The sequence below is a fragment of the Athene cunicularia genome, assembly GCF_003259725.1.
Source record: "Athene cunicularia isolate RWA chromosome 3 unlocalized genomic scaffold, athCun1 chr3_part1, whole genome shotgun sequence".
Taxonomy (NCBI): domain Eukaryota; kingdom Metazoa; phylum Chordata; class Aves; order Strigiformes; family Strigidae; genus Athene; species Athene cunicularia.
Genome location: NW_020799097.1, coordinates 10,155,885 through 10,174,815, shown reverse-complemented (window position 1 = coordinate 10,174,815; position 18,931 = coordinate 10,155,885). Strand labels below are relative to the sequence as shown.

Genomic DNA, 18,931 nt, shown 5'->3' with positions numbered 1-18,931 from the left:
TGACATTATTGACAGTCACATTTTTAAGTTCTTGTATTCTGTGTTAAATCTAATGGCCACAGGGATTGGTCATTTACAGTCTCCTTTCATTAGCTAATGCCTTAGTGCTCTATGAGTGCGCTGGATTTTCATGACCTTAAATCACAGGCTGACCTGTGTATTCTGCTGTAGCAAGCTCAGTTCCTTTGCAGAATCTAAAATCTGGGCTATGATTAGCGGAAATATCAGTTTAAATTAATCTATTTTTTTAGACCCAACACAAATTGTCACTGACAGAATTAGGCCTTAAATGCTACGTGGGAATTAGCTTTCCTAAAAATTTAGCAACAGAACAGACCTGAACAGATGACCCACAGGTCATCTGTGAAACACCCAGCTTGGTGAAATCAGTACTTTAACTGTGATGGAAATAATGAAGTATGAAGTGTTATTTGTTAATTAGTGCTGTACTACATAACAAGCAGAAGGTTATGCAAAACAAGAAGCAGCTTCTAATGCAATAGAGACACCTGTTATAAGTTCTAATCACTAAAGAAAACACCTTTTGTAGGGGTTTAAATGTAACTCCCTTGCTTTTCAAATCTTTTGATGAGTTAGCAATTACTAATGTCAAAAGGTGATGCCTGTCAGCCAAGAACTACATTAGAGCCCATAATTGAATATCAAGAGTTGTCAAGAGCAGGCTAATAAAATAGCTGCTACTAGAAGTGATGTAGGGAAAAAAAAAGTTCTGGTCTGGCAGGATGCAAAGTATGTTGTGTGGTTTCCCTATGTCATTTCAAATAATATGTTCAATTTTTCTGGGCAACATTTGTCTGACATTCTTCTCTTCTATAATAATGATTCATTATATATAATTTATTCAAGGACTGTAACTCACCTCTAAGTGCCTATAAATATTACTGCAGCTAGACATTTGCATTGTAAAACAAATGCGTAATACTGGGATTTATGAAGGATCCTTTTATGTTAGTTCCTTGACAGGAAAGATAGATTTTTTTTCTGAAGTAAAACATTGATCTTAAAATCATCTTAAAGATCTAGCACAGAAAAAATTAACTCTTCCTCCCCTGTGTTGTTTAGGTAATTTGACAATTTTAGGGGGGCAAAGTATTCCTTGGCCATTCAAAATGGATACAGCTATACTGTATTACTGGGAATGTTCCCATGGTTATGATGGTAATATAGACTATCTACCCTCTCACTGCTCTGCAAAAACATGAGCCATTTCTCAGTGGAGCTCTTAGAGTTGGTGCAAGGCAGACAGATGACATTGCTATAAAGAACAGTGAAAGAAAAACATAGTCCCAGCTGGAACAAAGGCTGCACACTGTGTCACTGCACTAAGTGGTGTTTATGAAAGGGTGTGGGATGCTGGTATCCTTTATTGCCCCTGGTAAATTGGGATGTGGATGTGTAACAATACTAAAAACGGGAGAAACAACACTCATCTAGGGCACACCAAGTCATGAGAAACTGGTTCGTAGTGATGTCCTGACCTGTCTTGCTGCCACCCTCACTGGGCAGAGTTGTTCAGTCTACAAAAGACTGAAAGGAGTATATATACTTTGTTCTCTTTCCATGCTAATGAGAATTAGAAGTAACAAGCTTAAGTTGCAGGAAGGAACAGTTATGTCAAACATTAGGAAAACTTTTTTAATAGGATGGCAAAGAAATGTAGTATCACACCCATGAGGCTATGACATCTCCAGTGTAGCTCTCCAGCCAGACAAATTTTTAAGGACAGGCTAGAAAAATGTCTATGAGAGATAACAGAGGCATAATTATTGCCACTGCAAGAATAATTCAATGCCCATGCTCAGATATCTCTTCAGCCTATTCATGTTCAGCCACCATGTCTTGCTCTGGCATCTGCCCACCCTTCCAGTTGTAGCCTCACATCAGTAACATGGCCCTCGATATAGTAGTTTTATCAGTGTCCAGGCCACGTGATGGGCTGTAGGCCAAAAATACAGAAATGCAAGCAGTCTTGCTGAATAAAGTGGAGATCAAGATTCCTTAACCCTCAGTTAAATATATAGTCACTGTTCATGACACCAGGTAGTCCAACAGGAAGGCTGCCTGGAATTAATTTCTCCTGCCTGCTCTCTGGCAAGTGATTTATTTTCTCCTCAGTGCTTTTGTTCCCCTTTTACAGGATGGAATAAACCAGTTTACTAACTAGACCAGGACACTGCGAGAACAGACAGGATCAGGTACTACCTTTGCCCATATATAGTTTTACCTTTAGCTGCTCTCAAAGGAAATATGAACACAGCTACACTCTTGGTTTCATACTTATTTACACGGGGTTTTAGCAGAGCATGCACTTTAACATCATGTAAGGCTCCTCATATCTTAAATGGAATCCATCCTTTAACTCCGATTTGCTGCTACTGTACAACCTAGAGAACAACAGTAACAATAACACCTGCAGGTTAGCAAAATGTTTTATTATACTGAAATATACTGTACATGGACAAGGGCCAATGGTTACATTTTTATCTGTCCCATCAAACCAAAATACCTTTATCATATTTTCCATTGGCTTAAAAAGGAAATGCTAATAAAGATAATTTCATTATTAAAAAATATACATATAATGCTTTCTGTTTATTCTCTATTAGAAAGGCAAACTTGGGGATAGTCATATGGCTTGAATATATTAATATTTTCCCTCTGGGGAGCTTGTCTTCACATCTGGGTAGAACACACGTGGAATGAGTTTAGGTATCTCTTTCTACATGACAGCAGGTATCAACCCACATTCGTTGTAAATTCAGCATGTTGAATCAGAGTGCCTGAGCCAGAGGTGAAAAGAAGTAGTCTGGGACGCCTGTTCTACCATGTTTTGGCTTTTCTGCTTATTAAAATTTCTCCAGTATATTTTCTCCCTATTTTTAACTCTGGATAATCCCATGTTGGTCCTCCCTTGTTATAATCATTGCCATAGTAATGAACAGATCACAGTTTTATCAAAAAACCTCATTTTAGCTTAGTGAAATTAATCACCATGGCTTCTTCTTTAAGTTCTAGAAGGGAAGGAAAAAGAGTGACTCCAGAGAGCAATTCAGAGTTCCTCCAGTAGGACACCTGCACTGAATCACCTCCAGGAGAAATTTCTTTCTCTCCACTAATCACAGTGGAAGCCCAGGAAGACCTGGCTGGAAAAAATTAGCCCTTGTGAGTCTTGAGTAGGTTCACCAGTCCTACAGCATCCAACCCCCCCTACACACTGCAACCTCCTCATATGTCTGGAGCTACACTCTTGGCTCTCTTCAGTCATTTGCTGTTCTCCCCAGGGGCCAGAGATGCATAGTGTCTAGTGTTTGCAGTCTTACAAGTTCTCTTACAAGCTGGCATTTGCACAACAAAGAGGGCAGCAGATTGTCAGGCTTAGCTGGGATTTCAGTGTTTCTCTGAACTACAGAGGAACTGTTACCTATACTTAACAGTTCTTGGTTATAAATTACTAAAATATCAATCAGGGAGGAAAGGGCTGCTACAAAAATGCACAGGATAAAAGGAAAATAGCCTTTCCAGTGAGTTGAAATACCTGTCTAAAATGGCAGGAACAGCATTCTGTCCTGCCTCAGACCATTTGTTGGACGCTACTCACAGTTGCCATGTGTGCAACACACCACTGTCAATCAGTAATAAACTGACCAAAACTGTACTATGTTGATACTAAAGTAGTAGTAGACAATCTGTAGTGCTATGTCCTTGTCCACATTCCCTGTAAAACCCTGAAAATCTAAGGCAACATCAACTGTTTTGAAAACATCATGTCAAGCCTCTGCTAGTCAAACTTGCTGCTCTCTATATCATGGTACACAAATGAGCACTGTGACAGTAAAGACTTGTGGTCAACTCATGCTACCGTCACTTGAGCTCACGGGGAGTTTGGGCCAAGAAGGCATCATTACATTTTAAAAATATGTATGTTCAGAAAAGACTTGCATCTTGGTTGTTGATAGATTCATTTTCCTGGATATACTGGAGAATGTCCACTTCACTCATTGTCTGAATCCTGTTTTCTTTTGGCTTTGCCAGTGGAGATGAATTAGTGCTCCTGGGGATAACTGCTGGCTTCTGAGGCAGTGGTGGTTTTGATGGCACCTTAGGTTTTGGTTTGGAGGTTACTTTCAAGAGTTTCTCTAAATCATCTTCAACTCTGGAATGAAAAGAAAACATCAGTAACATCTTGGGAATTTCTGAACTGCTCTTTGTTTTGTAAGAAAATGCAATCTTGCAAAATAAAATTTTCTGCAGGAAAGGATCAACTTCAATGAACTTCTCTTTCAGGAAGAGCTTTCCAAAGAAGTTTCAGTGTTACTAAAATAAGAATTGTCTTTTTATAGTGTGGTTTTTCAGTTCAGTGTACAAGTTAATTAATTTTACAGCATGTTTGCAAGGTCTAAACTAAAAGCAATTTGTAATTATCAAAGAAAAAGAACTTAATTTTAGTTTGGAAAAAAAGGCTTTTATATGTGACAGGATGATTTGATTCCCAGAAATTTTCATGGAATAGTAAAATTTTTCACATTCAGCTCTGCTTCATCTTCATCCCTATCCCCCAAGACTGAGATTGAGCATCCCCCATGTTCAATCATGAGAAACTGGGAAAAAAAAATAAAAATACTGTGTTCACATTTGCTTCCAAGAAACTGAAGAAATTTTGCAATCTGTGACTTTATACAACAAGTCTTTTTGGTAACCATTTCCCCCTATTTCCTAGTGAAATAACGCAAAATACCTGAAACAGATAAGGATGTTTTCTACCTGCACTGACTGACCTTAGCAGGAGACAGCACGATGCACATGCCCAACTCTGTTCCCATAGGAGCTGTTAAAGATTTTGAGAGAGCCCTCAAAACAGATTGTCTTGTGACTCCAAGAGGTGCCTGCCTTTGGAAAGTGAGTATGTATGTGCAGGAAAGGGAAGGAAGGTTGTGACACATCACATCTCTAAAAGATATAGCAATGAGATGGCAAAGTAAAAATTAGCATAGCTAGAGAAGTCTTTACAGGCCACAGTAATTTCTGCTCTGAATCAAAAAAGCTTTGTTTTGGTCCTCTGAGCACAGTGGCCAAACAAAATACCATAAGGAGTAAACACAGTTAATTTCCTGCAGGCTTGATTGATAAATAGTTGTTAAGCAGTCAAAACCCAACCAGCAATCCATGCAGATAATCAGTTGTGTAATGACCAGCTACAAAAGCGAAGCCCCTGATAAAATGCATGCCTCATATATGCTTACAAAATACATGACTTGCAAAAGGCTCCACCTCTAACTGTAGTGTACAAAATCAAGAAACCTAAAGTATGAGTACAAGCAAAAACTTTTACATGGGGAACCAGGAGCCAGAGCAAGAGCAACAGTAGGTTTGTAGTATGTGGGTATCTCCTTGCCAGAGCCCAGCTCTAGTGTGATACACTTACTCTATGACAGTAGCGTCTTAGGCAGTGAAATAATTTACTTGTTTAATTGTTTACAAGCACTGTTACAAAACCTGTTTTTACCAAACTTCAGTAACCAGCTGAGCCCATTAGACTGTAACAGTGCCAGCAGTAAAACTCCCTCTGCCTCAGCCAAAGGGTAGCCTGACAGGGAAGCTACAAATGAACTAGGAGACAAAATTAAGGTGCAGGATCTATTCCAAACAGACTGGAATTTTCTTCGGTGCTAAGATTCCCTTCAAATAATTTTACTTAGTTCACTCTTAGAGAACTTGTGAAGATAAGAAAGTCTGGTCAGGTGATTCTTAAACAAGAAAGGAGTCCGCAGAACATGTGCAGCCCATCCTCCCTCTGTCTCTGCTAGAGCACGACATCAAGAGGTGGCACAGTCCCTCCATCCAGGAGGATGGGATGGATCCTCTCTGTTGGTCGCAGCACCCACGACTGTCTCGTGGCAAATAGCAAGCTAATCTTGTACAATCAATTGCCTAAACACTGATATCTAAAACTAGGAAATACCTAAACAGACCAAGTTGTGGACAGAGGAGGGCCACTGTCCCAGAGCTCTGCACCTTGAACTCTACCTTGTGGACTTGTATTCTAGCAGGCAGATCCTCAAATTTCATCCCCCAAGTAATTCTGGAGATTAAATTCTCTTCTATTTGATAAGATTTCTGATGTCTTTTAGTTTCCATAATTCCCTGTGGGTGACATATCCCACCTAACTTACAAAACACCTTGTCAGTATATTTCTTTTTCCTGAATTCATCATCTACATAGAAGAAATTAATTTAATTTAAGACCAGGCATTTTTGTTTGCTGCAAACTGATATCCAAGAGATATCATATTGCCAAGACATATTTTTGTTCTCTTTGCTCTGTAATAAACAAAACATGTTAGGGCTGGTATCTCTGAAGCCTCGCTTTAGCTGATATGACTCCCTTCTTGGCATGAACAAATACTGAATGAATCAGTGTCCATGTCATAAAGTTTTGGTCATAAATAACAGAAACCTTAATAACCAGATAAACAATACATATACATATAGATCATATGGAGGAAGCATGATTTTGAACTAGGTGCACTCCCCAGAAGGGGCAGCAGTAAATACAGATCATTAACCTGATCAGATGGTACAGCTTCCCGAATTCTCTACTCCTGTGTGGCTCTGTGTTAATTTCTGTGCTAACCACAACAATAAAACCACTCAGCATATAAAATACCCCCAAATGATGCAGTCCAGCACGTTCTGGTTTTTTTTTGGAGAGGGGTGGGGGTTTTTTGGTAGTGTGCTTTTAGGCCAAAAATTCTGCTGGAGATGGTTTTTCAAAGTCTGGAAGCTGACCATGTAAATCTCCTTCTTTTGTCCTGGACTTTCAAGATCTTGGTTAGACAGAAGTCTTTTACAGAGAACACAGCAGATATTATGTGGTCTTTGTCTCAAAACCTGCTTTTCAGTGCTGCAGTGCTAGGCAAACTGTTTGATCCACTGCTGTTTGATCATGTGAGACACAGCTGTCTTTGGAAAACTAAAGAGGTAAAATGCAAAACGCCTCAGGCAGAGATAGAAACAAGGACTTCTATTTCTTGAGAAGCAAATGAATTGTTATAGTGCATAACTACCACCATATTTAATTCCAGGCCAGGAGGAGGAGGAAGAAAAAAATCAGCAACTACTCTGAAATAACAAGATTAAAGGAAGAACCTTCCAACGCCCATCTTTTATAGGCAATCAGGCACAGAATCCATGTAATTAATCATTCTCTAATTAGTCTCTTTTTCTGTAATGGAAAAGCAGCACCACATTGTTTAAAATTCCTGCCATACTGTTGTGGTGATTCACAGACTCCATTGGTGGAAATTCTCTTTGTGTCCAGACACAGAAAGCAATCAAAACCCTTACTGAAGAAAGGCTGTCACAAAGCTGGCATGTGGACTTCAAGAGAGTAAATGAGTTCTGACTTCGAGACAGACACAGCTGCCATCAGAACATCAACATTTTAGATGCCACTTCTCTGAGGGCTGTCCTGTCTATCTGGACAAGATCTTTGGGACGGGAATGATTATGTGCATGTACAGCATCTAGCATGATGGGGACAGTGACCTCTGCTTGCTGAGAATGCTCTAATGAGCAGAATCAGTAATGAAACCAAGAGACAAAGACTCCCATAATTTGCTAAAGTATCCAAAAAGATCATGCCTGAAGCTAGATTATGCAACTCGACAGCAGTTCTTGCAGAATAGACTTTTTATCTTTCCCTATCTTATTATCAGTGTCTTTATTTTGTCTGGTGTTAATTCCAAGTATGAGAGATACCTTAGTGAAGCCTTGGCAAGAAGTGTAGTATCACATATATGACTTAAGAAGAGACTTGTTTCCAAAAATACGCAGGAGGCTTAGAAGTATCTGTTGATGATAATTTCTGCTATGGTCAGTAGAGACAGTGTGATATCTAACAAGGCCTGTGGAAACCATACAGGCTGGAGTTAACCACAGGAGTGCAAAGCATGGAGTGCTGTGTAGGAGGAATCTCCCCTCCTGCTCCTGCTTTCCCCTGCAGTCCATCACAGGTGAATTCATACTGGTACTTTAACCAGTGCCAGAAAGTTATGTTTGGACACTGTAACGTGAGAGTCTGTACTGCTGAAATGCTGGAGGCATCACTGGCATGGCTTTGGTCTGGGACAGATTAGCCCTCCTCCAAAAAATGCCCAGGCACAACTCAGAGCTGGCATGGGACAGGGACCACTCCCAGAGGCAGCTGCATACAGTGACCTTCTGCAGCTGGAGAGAGTCTAATAGCGTGGATGCAGTGTGGTGGTGCTGTCTGGCTGAGGGCCAAAGAAAAGGCCACCAAAAACTGGTAAGAAAAGAAGAATGTATTTGTTTACTGAAAACTACTGCAGCCAAAGCAAGGTTGTCTCCCCACAGTCAGGTCACAGCAAGCAAGGGAAAGTGCCCTCGAGTGGTCAGGAAATTTCTGACTCAGTTATTGCAGCCTCCTCCACCACCTGCTCATCACCCAAACAACCCTCTGCTCAAATGATCTAGATTTAAACCCTCTGGAGTTTCCCAAAGCTCATCTCCCAACTGTAGTGCTTCTCTCATATCCTCAGGACAGCAAGAAAGCATTTGTCACCACATGGTGCTGGAGATGGTGTCCCATATGACCCCCGGCTAGTCTGAAGATGCAATTTTTTGCTATTTGAATTCAGAAACTGTTAATGGCATGCTGAATGAAGAACATACAAACTTTTTCTGCTTGAAGGGTCGCACCAGTTCCTTGGCAAACCTGAAGCTAACAATCCTGCTCAAGAAGCTGTATGGACTGAATGGTGTTTAGAAAGGGCCATTGTTAGGTTGTGGTTTCACAAACAGCTTCAGCCTCAACAATATAATGCTCTTCAAAGGGTCATCGCTTCCATCACTGATGGCACAGCTCACAGCTGTAAAAACAGATCAACCTGTAAATACAGACAAAATTTGTCTTTCAAGGGCACAGGCAGGATGATGCAGCTGTAGCACAAAGGTAAGAGCTCGTTTGTCCCTTTCCACAACCAGCAGTCTTACATCAGCGTAATCCTAAAAGAGAATATACCATGTCTGCCATCACAGGGCAGCAAAACTGAGATCCCGCTGCTGCCACTTCTCAGCACTGGAAAAAGACAAATGTTATGCTGACAGCTGCTTCCTTCCAGTTCAACTCCCTATTCATTATCAAAGGTGAAGTTAATTAAATCTCTCCTAAAAAGCTGCTCAGACCACTGTGATAATTATTTCAGGCTAGGATGTGTGATAATTTATGTAATTCTGTGGGCCCACTGAGCTGCTACAACATTCACAGTACCAATTCTAGCACTGGTTTTCCACAAAACCCTGATCCATCACACCAGGCAGGCACGATTTAGATTAATGAGATAGAAGAGGTCGACTGCAGTCCTGCTACATGAAAACTTAATTTGCACATCTGCGGCCACTGGGTGGATGGAGATGAGAAAATAAGATGGCATGAGAACCCATGATGGGAGAGTTTGCAGGATACCAATTTCTGCAGTAGCCGACTTCTGTCTCTAGTTTAAATGGAAATCAGACCTGAGGAGGAGCTTTGAGAGTGGAGGTAAATGGCTGAATGCATCCAGAAGGAATCATTGTATGGTATGACATGACCCAGGAAAATGACAGGAGAAAAAAGAAACATGGTCCTAAATCCATCTCCAAGGATAATTCTTTTAACATCTGGGAAAGGGATCAGCTACACTTTCATCTATCTTACTGCAGCTGGTCACCTTGCACCTTGAAAGAGTTAAAAGCAATGGGACTCAGGACTTCTTGGAAGAGCCTGGGTTCATCTGTATCCCTGTGGTGAAGAGACAAGCCAAAAAGTCTTGGTTACCTATCCCTCCCTTTCTCAAAGCACATGCCTTGAAGGAAGAGTATGATGTGCTCCTTTTTTCTTGAAGGCAACATGATAGGACTTGACCTGGCTGGTTCATACCACAGCAATTTATCTGTTTTTGACAAGTTCTGGAAGAAGATGCAAGACGGTGCTTGCATGTGGAGGACAGGCACCTCACTGATATATTATGGCAGACCTAGTGGTAGGAAAGAGTGCCTGCAACTACAATGCCAGTGGGAAGAGTGAGGTAGCTCACCTAGTTTCTCTATAACCATCACTTAATATTTGTTGGTAGACTAAGAAATTAGTAACCAGTAAACGGCTGGTCAATGGACAGAAAGAGGGAAGATATTTGTTTGAATGGACATGGGTATTTTGCCATAAAAAATTTTTTTTCATTACACTTAAATTGGTTCTTCTCAAAGCTCATCACTTGTTAATGTAAAGTAGATGAATCTATTTAAAATAGTAATTCTCATTTCATTTGGGCAGGTATTCACAGAGAGCACAGTCTTCAGTTTGCGATGAGAACGTTTATCATATTCTCTTCTCCCTCATGTTGTGACAAGCACAGCCCACGCACGTTTTGCAGACTCATTTGTCTCTGTAACAGTCTCTTCCTCAAGAGTTACAAGTCACTGCTGGGGATTTACTGCTATGCTCACAGTGCTGTGGTGCTACTGCTACTACAACCACTCAGGTACTATAAAGATCACAAAGGACGTGGTTGCTCCAGCAGATCCTCTGAACATCATCTTTCTCCCATCTCCCCCTTGGAAGAAGAAGGTTCTGCCTTCCTCTGCCTTAGGCAGTGCTCTCCTGTCTCTGCCCACGATTCACTGGAAAGTACATCTTGCAGTAAGTCAGACACTTTTCGGATCTACCAGATGCATGTGAGCAGACCAGACCATGTGGTACATGCAAATGTACACTATGTAGGTCAGGAGCTACCACATCTGCATTATTCAGCTAACCCATCTGTGCACAGTGAACATGTCTAGGCTTCTAGACCTAACACAGACCTGCTGGTGCATCACAGCTCAGGCCAGTCTCAGATCTTGACAAAATGTGTCCAGGCAAATTTTCTGTATGGTATGAGTATGTGCAACAAACCAAGATGTCTGCCAGTTTTCCTCTAGTAGCTTAGCCAGCTCTAGCCCACTAAAGGAATGGTTTGTCATAGCTCCTACTCTGATCTGAGGGCTGGAGAGTTCCCTTTGGGAAAGGAGAGGGATTGTCAACATCTACAGGTCAAAGGCAAGATTTATTCTTAGTCCTCAAAACATGCTTCAGTCTCATGTCAGAGAAATAGCAGGGTTCAGCTCATGTTCAATGTTTCCTCTTACCACAAAGGCTCACTGCCTGGAAAAGAGACTGTGGCACTGCCCTGCAAGAACCAGTAACACCAGTCTGGTGGAAAAGGAAGGTGGGAGATGATTCAAATACTGCTTCAACATTTATGAGATCTGACAGTTCTGCTAAGGCTTTCAGCTGAACAAAAAACAAAGTGCATTGTGCATAATCACTTAAGAAAGTCCAGCAATAGGATTTCAGGTGACTGCAATAAATCTACATAGAGGTGAGGTGAAGTATTCTACTAGATTAAAACAGCACTGCCACTCCTCTTCCCCCGCTTTAGCAGCTTCGCCTTTATCCCAATCGCCTTGCATTCAGTCCACCAGCTCTCTATGATGTGCAGATAACAATGTGAACTACATTTATCAGGGGGACTTCAGAGGGTGTTACCCACCTGAACAGGTCAACAGATCCTGGCCTATCTGCCTATACCTCTTGCACAGCCAGGAGTTGCCTCTGGATTCCCATAGCAACTTTCCCACTGGAACACTGGCATGATTTTCTGCTTCATGAAGTGTATTAATTTCCAATTGGATCTTGACTTGTCAAGTACTGAAAGTGCTGAGACAATTCAAGAATAAATGAAAACTACTGGAATTTAAAAGAAATGGAAACTTTTTCCAGGGTTTTCTATAACCATCTGGGTGTGCTGTTAACACAGATGACCCCAAACTGGTCTAAAGCATGGTCTGTTGATCTCGGAGCAGATTTTGGAGACCTTTCCCTGCTACAGAGGAAGAGAAAACATATAATCCAACGGACATTAGCATGACAGATAGGGAAGCTCTCTCTACTAGTGGATAATAACACAAGGATTGCATTGAAACAGGCATTTGAACAATCTGGATCAAGCGCTGTATGCTGAGATTGATAGCAGAGGGGAAAGCAAACATGAAAATACTGTAATCATATGTGTTTGCTCCCACTATACCACAGCACTACATTAGGTCATGTCCCACCCCATCAGTTTCTATAAACTTCAGGTGGGCTGTCAGAACATAATGTGAGATGGCACCCAACCCAATTTGACCTTTGTTTAAATGAAGTCAGGTATTACCACCGAGAGAGTTAGCACTTTGCATGCATAGAAAACAATACATGCAAAACTACCTGCTTCAGGAGAGGTTTGAAACCACACACAGATTCTCTCTCCTGGGTTTAGTACCTGCTACAGAAATCGTGAATCCTACCAGGAGCTGGCTGGCAAGAATTAGCCCTGAAAGCAAGTTGGCCTCATCATTCAGATTCCAGCCTGAGATCCAGAAGGCATGAATTTGACTCTTTACTGCAGCACAGATTCCCTGGTGATGCTGGTCTCTAAGCACTGGCTCCCTGCTTGATCTCTTGAGGATTTTAGGTGCAGGAAAACTAGCCTTGTGAGAGAGATGTCGGGAATAAAACACATTACGTGATGATACGTTCCAGTGCTACACTATCAAGGGGGCAGGTAAGTGTAAGAGCAAGTACATTACTGCCTCCTGTAACTCTAAGGTCTGGCCCTCCTTTTTCACTAGATTAAAACTTAAATGCAGGGCAATAGAGATTTTAATCATCAGCTGTGGAGGTATGCATAGGATTCCTCCAAGAAGTGTGCATGGAGACCTGTGAGTCACCAGCAGAAAATCATTCCTCTTGTGACAAGAGCCCCTGATTTCAGCTCATTGAAAGCTGAATTCCTCTTTGTTTCTGGGATTTGTTTCTCACTTTTCATAATGGAGGTCAGCTCTCACCCCCTGTGGATGGCTTGTAAAAAGCAGAAGTGTCATGTTAGCAAACAAGGACTAGATGGCATGCCTTGGGTCTTCAAGACCATTCCTTTGGAGTCACAGAGTAATACCTTGCAACCTACCTTTCTCAGAGGGTCCTCCTAATTTCCTTTTGAATGTGTTTGATTTCCAAGCTCCATGATACAGACCTTACCTTTTACTTGTAAGTAAATACAATTAATAGCACATAATATGCCATAGTCATCAAAAACTAAGACCAAGGTCAAAAGATTACACAAGTATTGATTCACAGTTAGCATTCAAAGTATTTAAGCTTTGCCCTCAAATTCATCTCTTTTGAGGTCTAAATGACTCCTCAGATCACCTTCATCCTACACGACAGATCTGAGATGTGTACCTCAGCAGTTCCTCAGTGTCCTCCTCAGGACCTGTGTTGAGCACATACTCCCTGTTCTTACAGGCAGCTGGCAGCAGTAGGGAGTCACCCAGTCTTACCACACCACCAAGGTCTGGATCTTCAAATAATTTCAGATCTAGAAAGGGGAACCAGAAAATGCTGTTGTTAAATCATGCTACATAACACAACATCTGCATTAACACTAGCTAGTAAATCTGCCCACTGGTCTGAAAAAAAAAGATCATGCAGACAATTCTGTTTTTACAAGGGCTTCCAACCCACAAAGTGCAGTGATACTCTGCACTCTCAGGACTTAGTAAATCTGTTTTCCTCCTGCACTCAAAAGTAGGTCACATTACTCTTGTTAGTGTGGCATGAATAACTGTGGGACAGTCAGCTCCGACAGACCTGTAATATCCCAGTCCAAACTCTCAACAGTGAACAGCTACGGGAGCTACAGTCTTATTTATTCTTTCTGAAGGATTCTAGATTATTCTTTCCCCAGCTGAAGATTTGCCTTAACATTCCAAAGTCATTATTTAGCCTGTATACCCTGTATCACTACATTTTAAGAGCTCAGTTATACACATGCTTTAGATAAAACAATCAGTGTACATAAAAATATAGAACAGATTTACTCTCTTTCATCTTCTTCCTGGGACCAATTGATGAGAAATCTTTTTCTGGGCCAAACAGTCCTTCATCTGGATCTACTTCGTCCTCAAAAATGGTTAATTTGGGCTTCTCTTCCTTGGTGGGAGCAGATGCCTTCTTTGTTTTTTTAGTTCTAAAACATAAGAGACAAGAAAGTCAGCTGCAATTCTTCATTTAAGAAGAAAGATTTATGGCTAGAAACTCTCATAAGCTGAAAATAGATGGAAGCTTGAAAAGGATTAGAGAAAGGTACATAGTCATCTGTTAGTCACTGGCAGGAAGTGGATATTGAGCTGGAGGGACTGTTGGTCTGACATGCTCTACCTGTACTCATGTTTTGTGTTCTTAAGAACTATCAAGAAACCCAATGGGAACTGGAAGAGCAGGGCTAACAATGCTGTACTGTGTGAACTACCACTCGATCACATTTGTTTTAAGCAGTTTTACTCTCCCACACAGAAAGCTTACAGTAAGAAAGACGAACATTTCCAGCAACACTGTCACATACAGAGAGAAAAGGGATGGCTTGAAAAACAAAGTGCAAGTTGGACCATTGCACTAGTCCCTTTGGACAGGTTTTTAAAAACCTCTTTGGCTGCATTTCCTTGCCAGTGCCTGCTGTTGGTTTTGACTGCTGCATACTCCTTTTATAAAGGCATTAGACGTTCCCCTGATACTTCCCAGGGGAGACATGATATGAAGACTACATCACCTTTAAGTTGAAGCAAGCATGGACTGGAAGATACTTGGTTGGACAGACTGCTATTTGCAGAATTTACAAATGTCACTCAGTACTTTCTTGAACCAAGGACAGGATTAACTTCCTCTAAATTTAGTCTTCTAAAATTTGACAGTGAGACAAAGTTAATTTTTAGGCTTCTTCTCTACTCAGTGGACAATTAATCCCATCTATTTTGAACACTGATATTTGGCTGTAATAAGTCTCTGAAGATCTCTTCCTCTCCCCACTGGCTAGAGAAGGAAGCTAAAAACTAGGTTGGATTAGAGGCCTCATTTGCACATGACTTAAACAAGGAGAGCTGAATCGCCTTCCAAGAACAGAGCAAAAAGCATGTGCCTCTTGCTTTCATACCTAGGAGTCACGTTCCACTAGCTGAAGCTACAAGGCAGCTTTTACAGTAGGGCAGCTTGAGTTACGAGGCAAACCATATGGCATAAAAAAGAAAATTTAGAGAACATGGCAAAAACCTTTGCATGAAAAGTCCAATTCAAACTAAGCTGAAAGAGGACAGCACAGCATGTCTTTCCTAAGAAACTGCCATATTTCAGAGATCCTTACTCTCAGCAGTCATGGCCTTACAATTTCTAAGGTAGCCCCCTTGAGTGCCTCTTACAACAGAAGATCTGATCTTCCTCTTCACAGAGAGCAGATCAGGTTTCAGCCTAGAGCAAATCCAATTATCAGCACTTAACATGCCATAGTCATCAAAAACTAAGACCAAGGTCAAAAGATTACACATACATTCCAACTACATTAAGGAGTCTTGTAAAATCCTCTTCCGATTACAGCTGCACACAAAAGAATGGAGTCCAGTTACTTCCAGTTATTTTCACAAGTTTATTATCACCAAACTAGAAGTCATGGATGATATTACCTTGCTACCACCACTTTGTCTCTTAGCAATGGGAAATGCTGCACTTTAGAGTCCTAAGAGCAGAACTTAAATACAGCCTTTCTTGGAAATATACCTTATTCAATATACTAAAGGTATCTGCAGTTGTCAGCGACTAATTTGCTGAACTATTTATGATACAAACTTTATTTTTAAAGCCAAAGAAACTTCCATGGCTTGCTTTTTTTTTTTTTTTTTCATTTATATTCATTATGAGTATGTCTCAAGTGATTGCTGAATTTGAGCTACGTTTTGAAAGGTCAGCTCCAAGGAACTGCCTCAAAGTGAAGCATTTGTAAAAGAGCCTTCTTCCGAAACCTGACAAAATCTACAGTTATAATATGTACAAGCCAAACATCTTTCACCCAGGATTTCTACATAAACTCAAATTCATTACTTTATTAACTGTGGTAAGAAATCTATCACCCAAATGAACCTAAGTATTAAAGGAAAAGGTAAAAAAATGAGAGCTATTACATTTAACAACAAAACCAGAAGAACAGTAAGACTGAGTCAGAGCTGACAAATTGATTAAAAAAAGAATTAGCATACACAACGAAATCCCATCTATTGGGGAAGGAGAAACCTTTATTTGCATAATTCATGCCTTGCAAAGTATTTGTGAAGTGAATGACAATACAGATGAGGGTTTGCCAACCTACAGAAGTCCAAAAAGTCTGACAAGATCCCTTGTCCACCCAGAGTTACAACAGCTCTCCTGATGCCCAAAAGCCTGTTATGCCACAGGTAATTATATACGTGAATCAATATATTTCCAAGCAACAGGTCTCCACTCCAGTGAAGTTAACAAGGAGTTTACTAATAGTTAGCTACAGTATTTGCAGCAAAGACAACAGAATGGTGGGAAATACTGAAGAAAGGGAAGAGAATCATAGAGTGTCATAAAGAACAGCATGTAAAACAAAATTAACTGAACTGAAAGGTCTTGGTAATAACCCTCTGTTTAGTCTAGCCATCAAACCAGCCCACTTACACTGGCTCGCTTTCTGTTTTGCCAGGGGACTCCATTGATACAGGGCCAACCCCACAGGGCTTGACTGCTACCAGCAGGAACATGAGGAAGTTGTTTTTCTGCCTTCAAGTTGTTTCCCCTCACCACCCTTCTAAGGAAGGCACAGTTAGACTGCCAAGTAATTCCAGCATATCCATACAGGGACTATGTTGGGGTCAGTCTCTAACTGGGAAACAGGATTCCCACGGTTCTGTATTTAGCTGTGCCAGTCCAGGCTGTGCACTGCTGAGCAGAGGTTAGGGGATGAGAAAGGGTGTGTAAGAAGTTTTGAAGTCTCTCTGAGGTTCTGGTTTCACAATCAGCTTCAGCTGGCCTGAGTGTGTGTCTGCCTGCCCACTCATCCCCATTCGGTGTATTTCCGCTACCTCCCCACAAGCAGGGGACCAAGGACTGAGCTGGAACAGAGCTGATTGTGAAGCCACCTGCTGGTAGACATGCAGAGGAGAAGCTGCAAGGATAGTTAAGTCGGTGATCGTGATGTGCCAGTATGCAGTAAACTGGTGCAGGTATGCAGAGGCTTTTGGAAGACAGAAATGAAGGATCATTTAGTCTCCCCAAGTGTTACTGCATTCAAGCCCTGCACTTCATTAGCACCTTCTTCATACATCACACTCACAACCTTGGCATCTGACATATTGAAACTACCTGCATCCAGCTGGCAGAAGATGACCTGTGTCATTGCTATTTCTTTGTTGCTGAAACAAGTGAACCTTGGAACATCACTCTAGTGAATTTTAAAAATCTTAACAAAAACGAAACCAGCCCTAAAGATGATGTATCCTTTGTCCAGATGAATCTGTTCACCCAGCTGAGCTCACTACTATACATGAAGCACTGTGAGAATGACTCACATAACACTACCATCTTCTGCTCTGAGTCCAAAAGGAGCCAACTTGCCTCATAGGTGACTATAGATAAAGACTAGCCTCCTAACTGGCGTGGCCCAAAACTGGATGATCAAAAATTAGGGTATATGAATCCCTATATTCATATCAGTCAGGCTGCTGGCACACTTGAAAATACAGATGAGACTTCTGGCTCCCAAATGACTCTCAAATCACACATAAAAATGTCAACAAAACTCTGTATGCAGAAGACACTTTCAAACCTAACCCACTTTGTGAGTGCAGTTCTCATGTTACTGTTTACTGACACAATTTAGGTCACTTGTTTGGCAGCCTCCATGTCTTACTGGCACATCAATAATGCAGAAAAGCTTTCTGGTCAGCTGTAGAAAACAGCGACAAGGATGACTAAGACACTCCAAAGTCAGAGGATTTCCAGATCTGTATGTGTGACAGCTGTATTATTTTGAAATATTGGATGTCCAGACCTAATGCTTGGTGGTGACACATCTTAAATCAAAGGGCATGTCTGTTGTGCTCAATGTAGACAGGAGTCCTTAACTCATGATTATTACTGGGTTAAAATGGTGAGTGTAATTATTCAGAGTAAGTGTGTGTCATTATTCAGAATAAGTGTAATCTCAGCACACAGACAAAAATTTTCAGAATTTATTATTCTGAAAATATGACTACCTCTTTTTTACAAAAATGAGATTATGCTCCAGGAAAGGAATGTTACAGTAATATTAAAAAAGACTTATTCAGACTATACATATTCATATTTTAGGTATCCATGGGATCTTACAAGGAAAGAGCTCACTAATATAAATGGATACCCCAACTGCCACAAATCTACGTTGAGGCTTGAACAAAAGAACTACTGCTAAAATAGCAGCAATATTAGCACATCTTCTTGAAAACCATTTCTGAAAAACAAAGAACCTATACACTAGCTCATGCAGAAAACAAAATGTCATCTGTCGCTTTCTTTTCATTCAACAGTGCTCATTTTCCAAAGCCTCCTGATAATAACAGACAGGACAAAAGGGGTCATTCTCATCCGCTTTGGGCAAGGGATGCCAAATAGAAATTCTAAGCCCGTCAGCTCAACACAGCCTGACTGCTAAGCATTAAGCAACTGTGACAAGTGGTGGCCGCAGGGATATTTTACCTCACACAGTAATCTTTTTCTTGTGGACATCACAGTAACTTACAGTGTTTTAAATGGCCCTGGCATGTCCCAAAATGAGATACTGCATAATAGATGGAATAAATCTATTAGCAATCATTTGGAAGAAGAGCATTCAATTGCAGGCAAAATTTCTCCTGCTGCAGCCCCCAGATTAGGACAGCCTTGGACTACTGTTCCAGCAGAGCAACAGATGGAAAGAAAGCCTGAAGGAATAGATTTTCAAGAGTTCAGCTC

The 18,931-nt window shown here is 41.0% G+C and overlaps 1 protein-coding gene across 1 annotated transcript in view; it reads right to left on the bottom strand.

Moving 5' to 3' along the window:
* Positions 1–2,856: 2,856 nt before the first annotated feature.
* Positions 2,857–18,931, bottom strand: part of HS1BP3 (HCLS1 binding protein 3) — a 63,125-nt gene continuing 47,050 nt past the window's right edge. The window contains exons 5-7 of the mRNA XM_026846484.1: positions 13,978–14,126; positions 13,340–13,475; positions 2,857–4,174 (exon numbers count right to left, since the gene is read on the bottom strand). Coding sequence (XP_026702285.1) covers positions 3,946–4,174; positions 13,340–13,475; positions 13,978–14,126 — 514 coding nt within the window. The 3' untranslated portion in view covers positions 2,857–3,945. The remainder of the gene's footprint in view (positions 4,175–13,339; positions 13,476–13,977; positions 14,127–18,931) is intronic.